Source organism: Ambystoma mexicanum, chromosome 5p (assembly GCF_040938575.1).
Source record: "Ambystoma mexicanum isolate Mex_15411 chromosome 5p, UKY_AmexF1_1, whole genome shotgun sequence".
NCBI lineage: Eukaryota > Metazoa > Chordata > Amphibia > Caudata > Ambystomatidae > Ambystoma > Ambystoma mexicanum.
Window position 1 is genome coordinate 939,683,700 of NC_090930.1, and position 15,560 is coordinate 939,699,259.

The 15,560-nt window shown below is 48.2% G+C and overlaps 1 protein-coding gene across 1 annotated transcript in view; it reads right to left on the reverse strand.

Annotated features, from left to right (window-relative positions):
- Positions 1-15,560, reverse strand: part of VAPA (VAMP associated protein A) — a 488,144-nt gene that overhangs the window by 303,636 nt on the left and 168,948 nt on the right. Inside the window, exon 3 of the mRNA XM_069613378.1 lies at positions 10,036-10,139. Coding sequence (XP_069469479.1) covers positions 10,036-10,139 — 104 coding nt within the window. The remainder of the gene's footprint in view (positions 1-10,035; positions 10,140-15,560) is intronic.

Here is a 15,560-nt window from a genome sequence, read left to right on the forward strand (position 1 = left end):
GAGCCCTCAGGGTGAACCGCAGTATCCAGAGCCACAGATGAACTGGGCTGAACCTTAGCACCCAAATGCTGAACCTCGGGACAATGCCCGATTTTGGCAGGTCCTCTGGAGGAACCCTCTGAGAACACTCCGGTGCGCGTATTAGGCCCGCGGGGCACCTCAGGGGAATCGCTGGTAACAAAGCTACACATGCCCCTCACGGTCACGGAATTCTCTCAACGAGCAGGGCTGCTCATTGCTGTCCTGATTGGGTTGAAGCTCATCCAACGAGGTGGAAACAGAAGACTGGTCCCCCATGCCTACCCTAAGTATTGTACCAGTCCACCGCTGTCTTCTCTATAAGAGACAACAGGGCGGAGGAGGAAGAGATGGAGGAGGTCCAGAAGAAAGCGGCAGGAGTGGCACCACCAGTACCTGAATCAGAACAGCCAGTGCCAGGATGTGGAATAGGAGGCTTGGGGTACATTTCCCTTAACAGACGCTTGAAATACATCCTCATATGGACAGAATGCATGAGCATCTGAAACTTCCCAACAGAAACTCATCCTAAGCCGAGGGCTTAGGCGTTTGAAGAGGCTGCTCGTAAGGGGCACACCCCGAACGCAAAGAGGATGGTTGCCAGGAGGTTCCACCACTGGCCGGCTCGACAGATTAGTTGAGCGGAACCAGGGGGGAGCGAGACAGTATCAGGAAGTGGATGCCCACGCACGCTAGTCGAAAGAAGGGCGGAACAGGTTTTTGTTGTCCACGTGGCACGGAAAAGGCTGCTGAGCACAAAAGGAATACTCCCAGCACCAGACGTTGTGAACGTAGGTGTAAGGGAGGTATCCAAAATGGCCACCGTGGACCACAGAGGTCGGGTCGCCATTTTGTCCACACCTGAAGAGAACTGCGTCACATGTGGAGATGGAAGACCCTGGGAAGGAATCCCCTGGCTGGGGCGCCCTAACAAGTAAAGAACTTACCGGGCATTTCTTCCTTTCGATGAAAAGCTGGAAATGAGGTGGAAGACGTTGGCGTGCCCGGACGAAGAGGGAGTCGCAGTAAAAGCACGAATCTCAGCGATGCTCCGGGCCTAGACACTACACAAAGAGTGGGGAATCGCCCTTGCGAAACTACGTTCGCATGAAGAACAGGATGCAAATCCCAGACGTTCCGGCATAGACGGAGGACTAGATGATGAGGAACCGGAGCAGAAAGGAAGGACAAAAAGGGAATACAAATAAGTTCCCAGTGCTGCTAGTGCATCCAGCCCAGACCGTGCAGAGAAAAGGACTGAAGGGCAATGCGGGGTGGAGCTCAGGGTTACAGCCACGTCCGGTACCACGCATACAAATAAAAGGACAAAAATTATTTTTTATGCTTTTTGAGATAAAGTGTTCCAGTCCCGTCCGGAAGGATGCAATGTCTGACAAGTATGGAGGAAAGGGGACGGGACGTATTACCAGATTACTCACCGTAGTGACCACCTTACTCCTAGTCCATAGTCCCCTTTCCTCCATACTTGTGGGACATCTCTCCGTCCTGTGGGACGGGACCGGAGCACTTTGTAAAAAGCATCCACATTTTTCCAAAAATATGTCCTTCCTCTTTCCTGCGCGGGGCCCGGCACGCAGCCGTAACCCCGCCCCACCTTGGCTCCACCCCACGCATCGCCCCTCAGTCCTTTTCTTTGCCAGGTCAGAGACCCATTACCAATAACAGAGGAACCTTATTAGAGAGGATGGCGGACAGGCGTATGGAGGAAAGGGGACTATGGACTAGGAGTAAGGTGGTCACTACGGTGAGTAACCTGGTAATACTCCTACGTCCCGTCCCCTTTCCTCCATACTTGTGGGAGATTACCAAGCACTCCTTACAGGAACTACGGGTGGATGGAAATACCCCTTACTGAAAAAGGTTCTTCAGCACAGCCTGACCAAACTGAGCATCAGCTCTAGAACTCATATCGAGGCAGTAATGCTTACAGAAAGCAGATGGAGAGGCCCAAGTAGCTGCCCTAGCGATAGACTCCCAGGGAACATACTTCTGAAAAGCAACTGCAGATGCCTTGCCCCGCACCAGGTGTGCATGAATACCTTTAGGAGGTTTCAGCTTTTGGACAGTGAAAGACTCCATGATGCAGGCGGCAATCCACCTAGAAATAGTTGCCTTAGATGCCTGCTTGCCTTGAAGGTTGCCGAAAGTCACAAAAAGTTAAGAACTTCTAAGCTCGGAAGTCCTATCCAGGTAGAATTTAAGAGCTCTTCAGACATCAAGACAGTGTAGAACCCTCTCCGCCTCAGAGGCCGGGTTCGGAAAAAAGACCGGTAGGGAGAGCGATTGATTTAAATGGAATTCGGTCACTACCTTTGGCAGAAAAGCCGAATTAGTTCGAAGGACTACCTTGTCCTTGTGAAAGACCAAGAAAGGATGCTCCACCGACAATGCCTGGAGCTCACTCACTCTCCTTGCCGATGTGACGGCGACCAAAAAGGACACTTTCCAAGACAAGTACTTGAGGTCCACAGTAGCCATTGGTTTATGGCACAGCGCCGTCAGGACAACATCAAGTCCTATGGCGGGTGCGGGTTACGAACTGGAGGGTAAAGACGTGTTAAACCAGCGAAATGCCTCTTTACCACTGGGTTAGTCAGAATACGAACACTGATCCGTAGAAAGATAAGCGGAGACCGCTGAAAGGTAAGTCCTGCATTACAGAACATGAACACCTGACTCTGTTAGGGAGGACACAAAGGACAAGGATTTCTTCTCTAGACACCAATGACAGAACCTGAGCCATTTACTCTTGTACTGAGATCTGGTCGAGGGTTTCCTGGCTGCCTGGATAATACGCATGTTATCCGCAGACAAATTCAGATGCTCTAAAGACCTGAACTCAGGTACCATGCCGCCAAGCTGAGCGATTGTGGGGAGGGGTGCCACAGCTGCTGCTCCCCCTGGTGGAGAAGATCAGGAGTTACCGGTAACCTGATCGGCGGATAAACCGACAGTTGTTGGAGTTCTGAGAACCAAAACCTGGCCGGCCACCACGGGGCTATCAGTAGAAGATAACAGTTCACCGAGTTCTTCAACTTCCAAATTGCCCGGTGAACTAGAAGCAGAGGCGGGAAGGCGTAAGCTCTCATGTTGTGCCATGGAATCTCTAGAGCATCCCGCAGAGAGGAGGCTCCCAGCCCCCCTCTGGAGGCATACAGAGGAAGCTTCTTGTTCGCCGCCGTCGCGAAGAGGTCCACCTCCGGTTTGCCCCAGCGCGAGAAAATCCCTGAGAGGACCTCCGCCTTCAACTCCCACTCATAGCTGACCACTGTCTGCCGGCTGAGGGCATCTGCTGTGACATTCAGCTGGCCCCGGATGTGCACTGTAATAGGGATGTAACGGTATACCGTTAAAGATACCGTGAACCACTCAATTGAACAATAATAACCGTCACATTGTTTATACCGGTATACCGTGTATACCGTTAAGTGTGCTTTTCAATCTGATTTGGAAAGCTGCAGTAAGCAAGTGCTGTGCAGTTTTGGTCTTGCATTGTTGGATGTGCCATCTGCCAAGTAATTTCAGTTGGAGCAATTTTTAATGCCATTCCATAAACTATACCTGCCTGGCACAAAATCAATATGTTAGCAATAGGAAGAATAAATACAGTGCCAAGAAGGAAAGGCGTTTACTTTGGGTTGGCGGCTTTGGGGTTATATATACATTTATAATGTATAATGTTTGCTAAACATATGACAATGGGGGATGTCCCTGGTTCTATCATTGAACTAACATACGTCACACTGCGAAATCTCTGTGGGTATTCCCTGCTGCCATACCAAAGGGTAATGTCTGATTACTGAACACCTTTTGGCCCGCAAGTAAACTAAAGGCTAGAACGTAAAGAGAGTGTGCGTGTGCGGGTATGCGCACCAGCTTATACTACCATCAGCCTCCACTGATCTGGGGCATGCAGGTTATAAATAAGGCAACATGTTCATCTTCACCAGTAGACAGTGGAGGAGCTAAAAGCCTAAATGACCACTTAAGAAAAGCTATTCAGTTTGCTTTGCCAGTCGCAGCAGGGCTCTCCCCCTCCTCCTCTCCACACGTGTTTGTGTTTGGTGGAAGCAAGGGGTGGAATTTCAGTGGAAAGTATGTTGAAAAGCCCAATTCTGGCCCTGGGTTCCTGGTTTTGTTTGCGATGATAAATCGGACAATTTATGACCTTTTAGAAAATATTTGTTAATCATACCATCATAAAACTAATACTGTGACACCCCTACACTGCAAGCAGCCAGACACCATGAAGCACGGCCCACTCCCAAATCTGGATGGAGGTCCACGAGAGGGGGATACTTCGTTCCCCCCTGCTTGTTGATGTAATACATTGACACCACATTGTCCGTTCTTATGCGGACCACTTTGTTGACAATGACCGGTCTGAACGCCCTAAGCGCCAAGAAAATCGCCAGAAGCTCCAAATGATTTATGTGCAGGAGCTTGTCCTGAGGTGACCAGAGGTCCGAGACCTGAAGGAGATCTAACGTTGCACCCCACCCGAGGAGGGAGGAGTCCGTCGTGATCGTCACCATAGGGACCGGGTCCTGAAACCCTGCGCCCCCAGACATATTGCTGAGAGATGACCACCAGTCCAGGTCCACTCTCATGGAATCCGGAATCATTATCCGCATGGAGTCTGGGTCCACTGCCTGACGCCATGAATTCCGAAGGGCCATCTGGGTCCGTCTCATTTTGAGACGAGCAAGAGGAAGAGCCAGCACACATGAGGCCATGAGGCCCAGAAGCCTCTGGAACCACCAGGCCGACATACTCTCCGACTGCGCAAACATCTGACACGTGGCCAACAGATCCGCCATTCTGTCCCCGGTCAGGTATACTCTGCAGTCGATCATGTTCCAACGAAAACCCAGAAAAATCAGGTCCTGAGAGACCGTCGTGGACGATTTCCGCCAGTTCACCGAAAGCCCAAGATGGAACAGGAGCTGAAGGAGAGACTGGAGGTTGCCCGCTGCCGCCAGCGGACAAGGGCTGCGTAAAAGCCAATCGTCCAAATAAGGATACACATGGATACCCTGAAGACGAAGATAGGCCGCAATCACCGACATCATCTTCGTGAAGACACGCAGCGCCGAGCTGAAGCCAAAAGGAAGCACCCGAAACTGGAAGTGCTCCTCTCCCAAAGAGAAACGGAGGTACCTCCTGTGTGGAGCCCAAATCAGGATATGCATGTACGCGTCCTAAAGATCCACTACGCTGAGCCAGTCGCCCATCTGCAAAGAGGAGAGTATATGGCTGGGCGTGATCATCTTGAATTTCTCTTGGGGTAGAAAGAGGTTGAACTGGGAAAGGTCTAGCATGGTGCGCAGGCCAGCCTGGTTGGGTTTGGGCACCGTAAACAGCCGGGCGTAGAAGCCCTCCCCTCGCTCCCCAAAGGGAACGGGTTCCACAGCCTTGAGGTCCAGGAGTTTCTGAACCTCGGCGTTGAGGGAGGGCGAGCCAACGGCTGAAAAGGAGGGTTGAGGGGTGGGGTAGGGGATAAAGGTAAGCGGCAGCCCGCCCGAGCGACTGACAAGACCCATCTGTCTTCTGTGATGGTCTGCCACGCCTCCCAATGAGACGCAATGCGCCCTCCCACCGGGGTCTCGTGCGAGCGCAGAAAACCCTCATTTGGCAGGTTTATCGGTGGCGGTGCCACCTGAACCTGATAAGGAGGCCGAGGAGCGGGAGAAATACAGCGTACGCTGTTGTCTACAGCGGTTATTCCCCGCAGGAGTATCCACTCTGCGATTTTTGCGGTCGAAGAATCCCTTAAAACCAGAGGAAGGTCGACCTTGTGACAACGGCCTTTGAGTCTTGAAGGGAGGTTTAACCAGGACAGACAATGATTTAGCCGTCTGAGTGCTATCCTTGGTTTTGGTGAGCTCTACATCAGTAGAAGAATGAAAAAGCTCCTTACCATTGAATGGAAGGTCCAATACTTTGTCTTGCACTTCCTTCGAAAACTTAGGAGCATGCAACCACGCTTGCCTTGAGGTATCAACCCCGAGCATCATGCCGGAGCCGAGGTGTCTACGTGATGAGCCGCAGCCTCCAGGAGATCCTGGGCCAAGACCCTGGCATCGGAAAGGCCACCTCTGAAGTCTTCCAACCTCGACTGGAATGTGCTCCTCAAACTCCGACAGACCTTTCCACATCCGCATGTTAGCTCCCGCCAAAATCAATTCAGCATTGGCCTGCCTGAGCTGGAAGGCCGAATTGGCAAAGATTTTCCTCCCTAGGGAGTCCAGGAGCTTGTTCTCCTTTCCCAAGACCTGAGTAGCCGTCGCGGAAGAGGATGCTGCAGGTCTGGACTGCAACGTGGCCGCAGCCACCACCGTGGAGGAGGGAGGCGGACAAGACAAGGCCACTTCCTCCGAAGAGTGCAGCCTGTACCTCGCGTAAATCTTTTTATTGACAAAAAGTCCTGAGTGTGGCTTCTCCCAGACTCTTCGGACCTCGGCCAAAACATCCTTCTGCAGGAAAAGGCTGGTACGCTCCAGAGAAGACAGGGTCAATGCCCCAGAAAGCACGCCCTCCTGTGGAGCAGGTGCCTCAGGAACCTGAACATCTAAGAAATTCATCATGTCCAGTACCCGGTCATGAAAAGCTCTAACAGAGCGGGGAAGGTCCTCGTTGTCCTGCTCGCCTTGAGTCATCTGACGTCAGGCACTGCCTTGTCCACTGGGACAAGGCAGTGGCAAAGGCGGAAGAGCAGGGGCAGGCGCCACGGGCAAAGGAGGTGCCGGCGGAACCACCAGAGGAACGGGTGGAGCCGGGGGCGCTGGTGGACAAATTTCCTTAAAAAGCCCTTTCAAATACTCCCTCATGGGGTCGGTGTGCATAAGCGCTTGAAATTTACCGAAAAAAGCGTCCTCAGGAGATTGCTTCGGAACCTGGGGAGGCCTCTCATGAGGTGGACAAATCCAGGGACGTAACGAGACGGGTGCCACGCCGGGCCCTCTGCCGACGTATCCACATAAATCAAAGGGGCCGCCCCTGCAGGCAACGAAACATTGTGGGGAAGAGGCATCCGGGCGTTCCAATCATAAACGGGCCGGTAAGGATACGCACAAGTGACCTTAGGTTCACCCAAAGGACCGAACCCTACACCAGGGGCCGATGGCGTAATTGTAGGGGTAGTACCTAAAATGGTCGCCGTGGTCGTGGCGGGAACGGCCGCCATTTTGTCTTCATCTGAGGGGAACTGCGGCACGTGAGGTGGTGAGGCAGGGGTCCGCGTCGATGGATCAGGGGTCTTAATTTTAGTCTTAACATAAGGAACCTCGGCAGAGCCGGTACTATGAGGCCTGGAATGTTTCTGCGACATACCAACCGCCAACTGAGCCTTCGAAGGAAGGACCTCGGCACTGCCGGTAAAAGAAGAACCTTGCTTCTTTGCCCCCTCAACAGATCTGGTATCACCTCAAGTGCGGGAAGGGTGAGAAACCGCTTTCACCGACAGGGCCCTGCCCAGCCCCTCAGAACTGTTGGTAGCCTTAGCCTCTTTATGAGGGACCTCGAGCCTAGGCCCGGTAATAGCCTTATCGGCACGGGCCTCGAACATCCGTTCGGTAAACACAAGCCCAGCCAAGGCCTCGGGGCGCACCCCGGTCTTGTTTTTGAGGGAAGCCGAAAGAGAGGCCGCAAAGCAAGCTCCGGTACCCTGTGACTCAGCAGAATTGGGTCTACACACAGCCCCCACAGGAGGGGTCTCGGAAGTTGCTCCGGTGTACACAGGCCCCTTACAGAGACCCTCGGAGAAAACTCCGATAGAATTATTAGGCCCGACAGGCACCTCAGGGCGAGCCCCGGTGACAGAGCGATCAACGCCCCTCCCGGCTCGAGAGGAACCCGGCAAGGTATCCCCGGCCGGGGTGCTCTGAAAAGTAAAGAACTTACGGGGCGTTTCTTCTTCTCGTCGATGAACGCAGGAAAATGAGATGGGGGGAGTGCGTCGGAACACCTCCTCCCACCGTTCCAACTGACGTTGAAGAGCCCAGACCGAAAGGGAGTCACAGTAAAAACAGGAGTCCCAACGGTGTTCCGGACCCAAACACTCTAAACAAAGAGGATGGGGATCCGCCCTCGCGAAGCGACGATGACACGAAGAACAGTCTGGAAAGTCTAATTTAAAAGACATACAGACTAGAAGACGAACGCTAGCGAGAGCCAGAGAGGGAAACGGGGAAGAAAATCTTCGAGGATGCAAGTGCGTCCGGCCCCGATCGAGCGGAGAAAAGGACTGAGGGGAGATGCGCGGGGCGGAGCCAAGGTGGGCGGGGTTACGGCCACGTGCCGGGCCCCGCGCAGGAAAGAGAGAAAGGACACATTTTTGGAAAAATGTGGAGGCTTTTTACAAAGTGCTCCGGTCCCGTCCCACAGGACGGCGAGATGTCCCACAAGTATGGAGGAAAGGGGACGGGACGTAGGAGTAGTAGCATTACTAGTACTTTTGTGATGCATTTAAATGTCAATAAAAAGAACTGTGCGCACACGCACAGGTTAACGGACCATACCACTGAATGACTAATGTCTGGCAAGTGGTAGGACAACTAATGCTAATGAAGGAAAACCAAAGCACTTATTTCGGTGCTTCGTCCGGACATTAGCAGCAGCCACTATTATTACAATGGGCTAACATCCAATGGCACCAATGTAAGCCAAAACCAACAAAAGAGGTGTCCCAGATATCCCCAAAAATATCAAAAGAACACTGGGAACCTTTTGCAATTTTAGGGGTATCTAACCGGAAATGCATGGTCAAAGGAGAGCTGTCCATTAGGTAGTCCCAGTAATGCACACCTGTATTTGGGAACTGGGGTGTCCATAAACAGGTGTGCTAGGAAGCACATTAAAATTATAAACCACTTCAATTGCTGCACTCATTCAATTGCCTTTCCAACGTTAAATGAAATATGTGCTGTACACTATACCAATAAAGCACAATGAAAATCATATGGCCAGAAAGTGGGACACAAGATTGACTTGCTCTACCACTACGTAAAAAAAAAAAAAAGGAAAAAAAAGGAAAAAAGCTTAAGAACTGTTATTGTGTATTGCTCATTAAATCTGCTACTACATATTACCCATGATTCATATTTTCAAGAACCTTTGATTAAGTGGAGTGGGAATCCTGTGTGGACCAGCTTAGGGTCTAGCATCAACCATTGAATTTGCCAGTATTTCAATAAGCAGGACTCTTCCTGCAAGTGTGCAAAGCAATCTTAAGCAAAGAGCAGACATCCCCTCTCACAACACAAGTCAGGCATTTTTTTATGCAGGGGATCCTGAAGTGGTGCCTATTGGCAGGCAGGCTGGGGGACAGCTGCTGGATGGAGGATGGGAAGGTACCAGGGAGATTAATTGAAATTACCCAACTTGTAGAGTCCCCCCTTATACGGTGTGCTTGTGTTTAATTTCAGTGTCAATAGGAGATCTCCAGACTATATCAACTGCATGGACACTTGACCTACATCACCAGAAATGGGGTAATTTTGATTCATGCAATTCAAGAATGAGGGGGTGAGAGTGGCAGATATGCAGGGAATTCAAAATAAGTGGGTTGGTAGAAGAGATTGGACGACAACAGTCTTTAAAAAGGGAGAATTGCACTTATTGGGAAGGACCCAAGCGGGGCAGTTATTTGGCTAACGCATCTTCAAATTATTTTTGCAGACCCCTCAGCATCAAAAGATAGTTTTCCGGCAGACTACAGCTAGTATGAAAAATTCCCCAGAAGACAAAAGATTTTGTTTATAAAGACAAGAAATTAAGAAGCTCTGGACCAAAGAATCCAATTTAATTATGATAAATACAACCAAGTGGTACACCTTCAGGGCTCCATATTTTGCTCTCAACCACCAACATTATCATGGAGACAGAAGAGCAGACTACAGATCAACAAGCCTTTTTTACACTATGATTGGAATGAAAAAATAATGAATAATTGTCTGCATGCAGGTGATTTTAGACTTCAATTAAAATGGTACTTACCACAGCTTCCAAATCTGTCAAATGTGAAGGCGCATAAACTGTTTGTACCATAAACTTGTGTTTACTCTTCTCATTCGGGTCGTACTCGAATGGCTGCAACATTACTGTACAAGAAAGTAAGAATTATTTTGCAATACAAATGGAACTTCAACATGTAACCTATCGATATGTCAGGAAGGGTATCTATGGGCTGGTGTGGCAAAGGCGAGTTACGTTTTTTTATAAATGGGATTATATAAACTCAGTGCAGTCGAAAAATAGGATAACATTCTCAGTCAAATAACACTATCCTATCAACTTTTTCACATTGGCATACAATTTGCTCTAAGATCTTGTTTGCCAATGTAAAGATGGCTGTTGATGCAAAATCGCAATGAGTCAAAGGAGTGCATTTAGGCCCCACATCCCATTAGAACTCTGCTGGTGTCATGACAAATTACCACCCATATAGAGGATAACAGTAACTGGACTAGATGGTTGGAGGAGGGCGAAGTGTGGGACGGGAGTGAAGTAAGCACTGCACAACAAAAAGATTACAGCAGCTGGCGTTTTTGCCACCAGCTAAAATGAACCGTCCCATTGAGCCCAACCACCCTGGAAACCATCCATAATGTAGACAATTTTCAGACTAGGAATACAGGACAAAGGCCACAGCTCTAACATTGAAGCTAAAATAGGACACCGTTTTAGAGTTTCTACTTTTTGCATGCAGCTTTACTTTAGTTTTACATTTGCCTCATTTTAAATATTGTGTCAAACATACAAACGGAAGCACTCAGGAAACTAAGGCTCATCTAGAATAAGCTAGTTCTTTGAAAAGAAGGCTATCAAAACTGTACAAGTGAAGTGCTACAGATTAGGAAATACAGTGTGTGTGAAGCCCCTGTGAAAGCTTTACACATTACATGTAGAGTGTCCTACATATCAAATTATCAAAAGCCGTACACGGACAACCGCTCTAATGCTTTGCTCAGACCCATAAACCAACCCATCAGTCCATAAAATATAATTTAGCCAAAATGTCACATTTCTAATTAAATTTAGATTTAAAATGAGCTTGCAAATTTAAGGAGAATAAAGAATTCAAATTTAAGGAGTGAAAATATGGAACAAAAATATAAGTATAGGGGTGGAAAAAAAGTAGCTTGTACAGAGTCCTACGTGCTACCTCACCATAACAGTTCTCATGGTTTGCACCTGAAAGCAAAGGACTACATATGATTTAGACATAACTTGATCTTTGGAATTACGCCTCGTAACATACCAGTCTAACAGACTACTGCACTACTCGCTTTGTCCTCCCTGATACTGCAGTAGTTCCCCAATCCAATTAACTCCACACTGATTAAACACATTTCAGGGGATTAAACGCCGCTGGCGCACTTTGACACCATCCTTAGAACACTTGCATTGGCATCAAAATGCCATTTTATCGATTTCCACAGACATTTTTGACATGCCCTCATTCTGAGATCCGTCATCAAATGGGTGATCACAACGCAATAAATGACTGAAATCTGGCCATAGAAAACCAGCACCATTCTTGCTATACCTACTATAACAGGATGCTAGTCAGCACGAAATATGCATTTTAGAACAAAGCATATTACATTCACATATGCAGTTCTCGCAGTGCTCACTCAACACTTTCAGGATGGCAAAGCAGAAAAGAGCAACCAAAGGCAGGTAAATTAGATCTACATTTGAAGGTAAACTGGTTATGCCTGGCAAAACCACCCGTCTTCTGGATACCTTGAAACTCTAATATCCCAGAAACTAGTCCAGCCCATTCAAAACCGGGCATAGACGGCAATCTCCCATTTCATAACATATCCCATTTGTATAGGGTTACATCCTCCACATGCTGTAAATGACACCGCTTTCCAACTTTCGATGTAAATTAGGCACACCTAGCACTCGTCCTTTCTAGCTATTTAGCATTGCAAAAGGGACTCCAGTAGAAAATAATCACCCTGCAGGGAATTTACAAGATCCTGTTCCCCACCCCCCACCCCTCCAGCAACCCAAACCCACTACGACCCCTTATCCCAGCCTTCTGCCTCTTCACCTGTCCCTGTCCCGTTTGCTCACATCACATCAAATTCACTGATCAGGACAACCCCATCAAGAACAAGGCCAGGAGAAGGTAAACCACAGATGTGATAGGTGGACATGTTTGGCTGTGGGTGAACTGTCGCAGTGCGATGTATCTTATTAAAAACTAGGCATTGTGCTCTCAGACTACATGTGTGCACCGCTTCAGTATCACGATATGTTCAGACAATGTATGCATGTTAAAACTACTTACTTTGCATTTTCCACTGCTTTTCCATTAGTCCTTCAGGCAAAAGTGTCCAGCCCAGAAACTCTCTCCAATTGCTGCCTTAATATACAGAGACCAGTGACAAATCCTGGAATGGACAGCAGATCTCTGCCCTCTCTTGGCATAGACTTAGACCAGCCAAGACCACTGGCACTTCAAAGATACACACACACACACACACACAATTCGTGTTTTCAGAATGCGGATGAGGAAGCCCACGTAAACTTTATGAACATTCTAAGAGACATGCTTTTTGAAAGCCACAGAGGCAGTGCTGGCTCTTAATGAATATGTTGCGCTTTAGGAGAACAAGGTTTCCGCAAGGAGTTGATTTCTACAATGCAAGACATTACTCAGCAGGCTTTGGTAGTATTTGAAGACATTGCACTGGAAAAGGCCTCAGTACATCACTACAAGCCTGCCCGATTACCCTATCTTTGATTTGTCCAGGCAGAATTTTGGGACTCTCCCAACGTCGAGACCTCTCAACTGCCTAGGTCTAGGTCTAGTTCAGAAAGAATGCAAGGACAGACATCTCCTGATTAAGTTGGCAATTTGACATGAAAGAGGGGGTGGGTTCACAGAACTACTTTGCCTTTGAAAAGACTGAATGGCTCAGAGGATCACAGGTCCTCAAGTACACTTGCCTTGTTGAGTGGCATGGCCAGAATCAAGAAAGCTGCCCATCAGGATTCAGATATGCCACGACCTAGTTTGGCTTGACAGTTAAAATACAAAAAGGGCACGGTTTAGTTCCCTGGAAGGCTGCAGCGATTCGAAAGGTTGGCCCCATCCTTAGTCCACATTTAAAGTGCCATTTCACTATCAGATTTAACAGGGGAACAAAATGTTTATTGTGTTCAATAATGTCTAGATTGGCATTGGAAAGCTCCAGATGGTCCAGTCTGCGCTGTTCAAGAACATGGCTGTCAATCCAAAGTCAGTACCAAATGATCTGGAGCCAACCTCGAATGCCTTGACACTGGTTTTACTCTTCAATGCAGAAGGACAAATAGAGATTCAAGAGCCAAGGATATCACTGGCAAACTACAAACTAATCAGGATCATGGAGCAGAAGACTGAGCATTAGAACTTTAGGAAATGGGATGTAGGAGAAGCCCACAGATCTTGCCTCTGTCAGATTGACTTTTGGAGATTGACTTTTGAAGGTAGTTGGTGGGATTAGAGCCACAAGTCCAAAAGATTAAGTTTCACGCACACCATCAGAGGAAAATACTACCCTCTCCAATTTTCTCAATAGAACATTAGTGACATTACCATAACCATGCAAGATAATTTCAGCATCTGACCAAAATTTACAAATTATCTGTGGTTGTAACCAATCTAACAAAATTAGCCCAGCCTCAAAATGTCTCCCAGGTTTCCTGTAATCCACTATTTTCACTTAGAAAACCTAGCCTACATTCACATAGCACAAGACATTCTACACTTATAAATGACTCCAGTATTTCACAAGTAATCCTCTTAATGTAACCATACACAAACTTGGGCACCACACACTGGAAAAAAGGAGCTATTCACCATAGTGACAACTCTCCTAATCTATAATCTTTTCCACCGCATGTTTGGGATGGCGTCCATGAGAAGTCAGTGGGACCAGAGTGCTCCACTGTACAGCAAGGAGTTAAAGAACGCTGAGACATGGCACAGTCACTGCAACATTCAGAATAAAGTTTACAGTTGTCTAATTTTACAAACACTAAAAGAGTGTAAGAGCAAACTAAAGATGTTGCATTTTCAACAAAATGAAATTGATCAATATCAGCTTGCTCAAAGAGTATCCAGTCAGTCCCATCCAGTACCTTTTGTTTTCCGAATTAAGGTCACTCTTAGTGCTTGGGGTTTAAGTGCCCAAACGCTTGTTTTATGGCGTGGCAGAGTGCACTCATTTGCGGTTATCCCAAGGATATCTTTGCATGGTGGCAAGCACCACCAATTAAGGCATGAGGGGCCTTCAGACAATATTACACATCTGTAATCCGTGGCGTAAAACCTTCCTATTCCTGGAAATGGCAAGGCATGGACTCCAGGGTGATGTTGGCAGACTTTGCCAGAGACTCCACCAGCAATGGATTGAAGACCCCCCAACCATGGTGGCGGTGTCTGGACTTTAAAACTCCTTTTCGCCTCCTGGGTTCCGCCCCTTTCCTCCAACGCAATGTCCTCGACACCACACACTGCACTGGTTCCCTACACCTTTCTCATATCTCTGTGCCCTCTCTGGCCCTGCTTCTCCATTTGTTTCCTTGCATTTGTGGATCCTCCATCTGGTCCTTCCCCCATTACTTGGTCTTTCCTCCTTTAACCTTGCTCTTCCAATTCTGCCCCATGCAGTCAATTTTGCCAATGTCATTTCCTCTGGTCTCCTCTGCTCTGGTTAATAGCCTCTCCTTGCCTTGTCACTGTCCCCCTTTATGTTCTTTCACTCCACAACTGCTGCTCCTCTTGTTCACCACCAACTCCACTATAAATGTATATTTCCCCTCCTTTCAGATCTATTCCACCTACTCTACAGTTTATTTTCCTTTTGTCCCTCTGCTTCCTGCTTTACTACTACTCTTGCTCAGTGTATGCTCTACACCTCTCCTTCCAGCTCCTCTGCATTCACAGTCACCATCTCCATCTCACACAGACTCCCATTAACCCTCTCATACGCCCGGCCTTTGTGACTGTTCAGCACCACCCCCAAAAAACACCTTTACTTGGTTCCATACAGCAGTGTCCCAAATTAGCTGAGATGGGGCAGCTTAGCTCTTCCAGATGGACTACGCTGTCCCCTTGCTGCTTATGGTTGTATGCAGGATCAAGGACTGAACTCCTATAAGAGCAATCTGGCAACTTGACCCAAATATGTGCCGAAATATCTGCCCTGTGGCTCTGCATATTTTACTGGCACCATTCTATTGTACCTCCACAAACATTTGTTCTTGGGGTTGCCAGAGAAGGCTGCGATGCCGTCTGTCGCAGGCAGTCGCCAAATCAAGAACTTCTCTTATGAGAATCGTTGGCAAATGTCCCGATATCAAAGAGGTGAGAAGCCGTACAAGTTCCTTGCAGTTCAAATCTTAATAGTTAACTCGTAAGTCAGACATGAGCTTTACATTTTCTGTTGCAAAGTCCTAATGAGGATTCATTGTTGGGAAACCTCATAACCTGCAGATGGCTGCAGTGGAGAGCAGGC